At 33.2% G+C, this 4,338-nt stretch overlaps 1 protein-coding gene across 1 annotated transcript; it reads left to right on the top strand.

Annotated features, from left to right (window-relative positions):
• Positions 1 to 282: 282 nt before the first annotated feature.
• Positions 283 to 1,221, top strand: LOC128047369 (olfactory receptor 6C75). Its single transcript, XM_052639529.1, has one exon. The coding sequence runs from the start codon at positions 283 to 285 to the stop codon at positions 1,219 to 1,221; it is 939 nt and encodes a 312-aa protein (XP_052495489.1).
• Positions 1,222 to 4,338: the final 3,117 nt, after the last annotated feature.

Genomic DNA, 4,338 nt, shown 5'->3' with positions numbered 1-4,338 from the left:
TGAAGCATTCAGAAGAAAGTTTTTTTTACTGATATGTGTGAGAAAACAATGTAGGAAATACAGGATAGTGAATTAATACGTGACATAATAAATTGTGAAGCTTTAAAAGTCTCTTGTTACTATATACTACTAAAATATTTTCCCCTAAAAGTACAAGAAGCTATAATATTGTGTGTGTGTGTGTGTGTGTGTGTGTTTCTTTGTTGGTGCCATATTTTTTTTTTAATTTCTTCATCTGTTTTACAGCTAAAACAAAGAATATCATTATAATGAAGGAAAATAATGAGAAATTACACAGAAGTTACCGAGTTTATCCTTCTTGGGTTGACAAGTGATCCACAGTGGCAGGTTGTACTGTTCCTATTTCTTCTTGTTACCTACATGCTAAGCGTGACTGGGAACCTGATCATCATCACCCTCACCCTTTCAGATCCCCATCTGCAGACTCCAATGTATTTCTTCCTTCGAAACTTCTCATTCCTAGAAATATCATTCACGTCTGTCTGCATTCCCAGATTCCTTATTGCGATCATGACCAGGGACAGAACCATTTCTTATAATGGTTGTGTGGCTCAGCTGTTTTTCTTCATCTTCTTGGGGGTGACAGAATTTTACCTCCTGGCTGCCATGTCCTATGACCGCTATGTAGCCATCTGCAAACCTCTACATTACACCACCATCATGAGCAGTAGAGTCTGTATACTTCTTGTCTTTAGCTCCTGGCTTGCAGGATTCCTGATCATCTTTCCACCAATAATTCTGCTACTGCGATTGGATTTCTGTGCCTCCAATGTAGTTGATCATTTCATCTGTGATGCTTCTCCCATCTTGCAGCTTTCCTGCACAAGCACTCGCTTTCTAGAACTCATGGCATTATTTTTAGCTGTGGTAACACTCATGGTCACTTTAACATTAGTTATTCTATCCTACACATATATTATCCAGACAATTCTGAGAATTCCTTCCACGAATCAAAGGAACAAAGCCTTTTCCACGTGTTCCTCCCACATGATAGTTGTCTCTCTGTCTTATGGCAGCTGCATCTTCATGTACATTAAGCCTTCAGCAAGCGAAAGGGTGACTCTAAGCAAAGGAGTGGCTGTGCTCAATACCTCAGTGGCTCCTCTTTTGAATCCATTTATATACACCCTACGAAATCAGCAAGTGCAGCAAGCCTTCAAGAACATGGTCCAGAGAATGGCCTTTTCTTTAAATAAGTGAATGCGATTATATAAAAACAATAACTCTGAAAAGAAAGCTGAATGAAAAACTCTCTGCTCTCTCTACATAAATTCTTTCAACACCTCATTTCATTCTTTCTGTTAAGACAGATGTATACATCATCAATGTCCATTTTTCTTATTAGCCTAAAATCAAGGTCCTAACTCTTTTAAGTTACATGAAAAAGATGAGTTTTCACCTGTGTAACAGAATTTTAGATATCAGTAATCTCCATTGTTTCCCATATTAAAGAAAGGTAGATTTGGCAGTCTTACAAAAATAGAGATTGTTTTAAGAAGATTACTAGAAATCACATATAGAAATAAAATCTATCTTATATGAAATAAAAATATGTATTTTAATTAAAATGTCATATGTCACCAAAAAAAGTTATAATATTTAGAAGCATTATTAAAATATCTCCTTGAATTTATTAATAAAATAAAGCATGTTGGAAAATAAAATAGAAATTCAATATAAAGTATGCTGTCAGTGTCATTAAATTTGCTATTTGAAATGAGGCTGTATTTATTTTTTTATTATTTTCCCCAGAAAATAATGGCAATTTCTGTGCAGTAGAGGTAATAAACTTTATCTTATTTTTCCTTTGATAATACCTCCTGAAAATTAGATCCTTTAACTTAAAATTAGCTTATTTTTGCCAACCATATTTGAAAAGGAAAACTATGGTCTCTGAGACAAATTAAGCTATCCTGATAAAATTCATATTTATATTCAGACTCTTTCAATTCATACAAGAATGTTCTCTCCTACAGACATGAAGAACATGATACTCAGAATCTAGAATGGTGTGAGACTGACACTTTGGAGGGCATCTTGGAAATGGCAATATATTAAATTTTTTTGCCTTTGTTTTCCTTTATTAGCAAACCTACAATATTGGCTTTCTCTTCCCATTGTCTTTTTCACAGAAGTTTCTATCTCCATCATTCATAGCCAAGAAAATGATCCTGGAAGTTAATATTTGAAATTGTAAAAATGTGTCAAAGCCTGTTTCCTATGGTTAATGAGCCCCTCAACTCCAATGTATCACTAAGAAAGCTGGTTGCCTTGGGATAGTAGTTATGTCTAACTAGATAAAGGTAAGAGGATTTGACTTTGGTTTCTTGATTTCCAGCTTGGCCTGTTAAAAGTACTACTCTTGGTTAAGGTAAAGAAGCTCCAATACTTTGGCCATCTGATTTGAACAGGCAACTCATTGGAAAAGACCCCAATGCTGGGAAAGATTGAAGGCAGAAGGAGAAATGGGCAACAAAGGATGAGATGGTTGGATGGCATCACCAATTCAATAGACATGAACTTAGGCAAACTCTGGGAGATGGTGAGGGACAGAGAAGCCTGGCATGCTGCAGTGCATGGGGTTGCAAAGAGTTGCACATGACTTGGCAAATGAACAACAACAAGGAGCTCTACATGTTTCCTAAGTCCATGATAAAAATATATTTTCTAATTGGTCATAGAGAAATATGATTATCCTTAAGCTCTCTCTTATTCTTAAATTATACTTTATGGAATGGATTACTTTTTTTCAAACAGAATTAATAAAATATTACCACAAAAATAAAACTAAATAATAATTTTCTTTGATTATGAATTATTGGGGCAATGTGTAAAGAAATAATACAAGTTTGCCTTTAGAAAACTATGACAAGTAAACAGAAATGCAAAAATGAAAATTAAGAGTGTGCAAAACAACATGGAAATATAAATAGATGAATCTAAACTGTGTTATGATATATATGATCGATAGCTAAAAATGTAGATGGGTGAGAGAGAAAGCGAGGTCAGAAAATAAGACAGTAAGGGGTGGTGATCATTTCAATTGACAAAAACTTACCTAAAGAATAAAATTTTGCCATTTGAAACAAGATGGACCTGGAAAGTATTATATTAAGCAAAATAAGACAGAGACAGTTACTGTATGTTAACTGTGAAAATCTAAAAAATATGTGAAATCAAAAAACAATTTTTAATGATTGAAACAAACCAGAGAAAACAGATTCACAGGCATAAAAAATAAATTAGTGGTTAATTAGCTAGTGAGAAAATGAATGTTCAGAGGGGCAAAATAGGGAAAACAGTTAAAGAGATGCAAATTACCTGTATAATTTGTGTAAGTATAAAATAAATAAATAAGAATGCATAGTATAACACAAGGAATGTAGCCAATCATTTATAATTACTATAAATGGAATATAACACTTAAAAATTTTGAATCTGCATGCTGCACACATGAAATTTACATAAGATTTCAAATCAACTATGTCTCCATTTTTAAAAAGGCATTTTTAAATATGAAAAAGATAATTATCTCTAAATAAATCACATCTTAAATAAAATAAGTTAAAACTCTAAGTTAAATCTCTGCTAAAAATGAAATCATTAATATAGTTCAATTTATGAAAGAGGGATAAAAATGGGTGAAAAGACAAAGGAGGAAATGCCTAACAGCACGGGAAGACTATTAATTTTTACTGTCAATAATGATGTAGGTGATAACCAAATGTTAATTACCATTTGAAATAATATTCAGAGATATTTGACAAGCAGTCTGTTTTACCCCTTTAAGTGGCCTAAAATACTAATAGGCAAATCTAATGGGCAAAAAGAAAAAAAGGAAAAGTCATGTGAATTACTGAACTCCTAGTCAAGTTAAACAAGATGTTACGGGAGAAGACACAGATTAATACAATCAAAAGTGAAAAAGCAGTGATTGCTACTGATCTCATGCATATTAAATGTGAAAAAGCTTTATAATGATGCAAAGGAACTGACCAAAACTATCATTAATGAATAGAAATGCAAAAAGGCAAAGCAGTTGTCTGAGGAGGCCTTATAAATAGCTGAGAAAAGAAGAGAAGTGAAAGGCAGAGGAGAAAGGGAAAGGTATACCCAACTGAATGCAGAGTTCCAGAGAATAGTAAGGAGAAATAAGAAAACATTCATAAGTGAACAATGCAAAGAAATAGAGGGAAGTAATAGAAAGGGAATACTAGAGATCACTTCAAGAAAATGAGAGATACCAAGAAATGCTTCATGAAAAACTGGGCACAGTAAAGGACAGAAATGGCAAGGATATTTTTTAAAAAAGCAAAA

This window comes from Budorcas taxicolor, chromosome 5 (assembly GCF_023091745.1).
Source record: "Budorcas taxicolor isolate Tak-1 chromosome 5, Takin1.1, whole genome shotgun sequence".
Taxonomy (NCBI): Eukaryota; Metazoa; Chordata; class Mammalia; order Artiodactyla; family Bovidae; genus Budorcas; species Budorcas taxicolor.
This window is presented reverse-complemented; position numbering and strand designations above follow the sequence as displayed.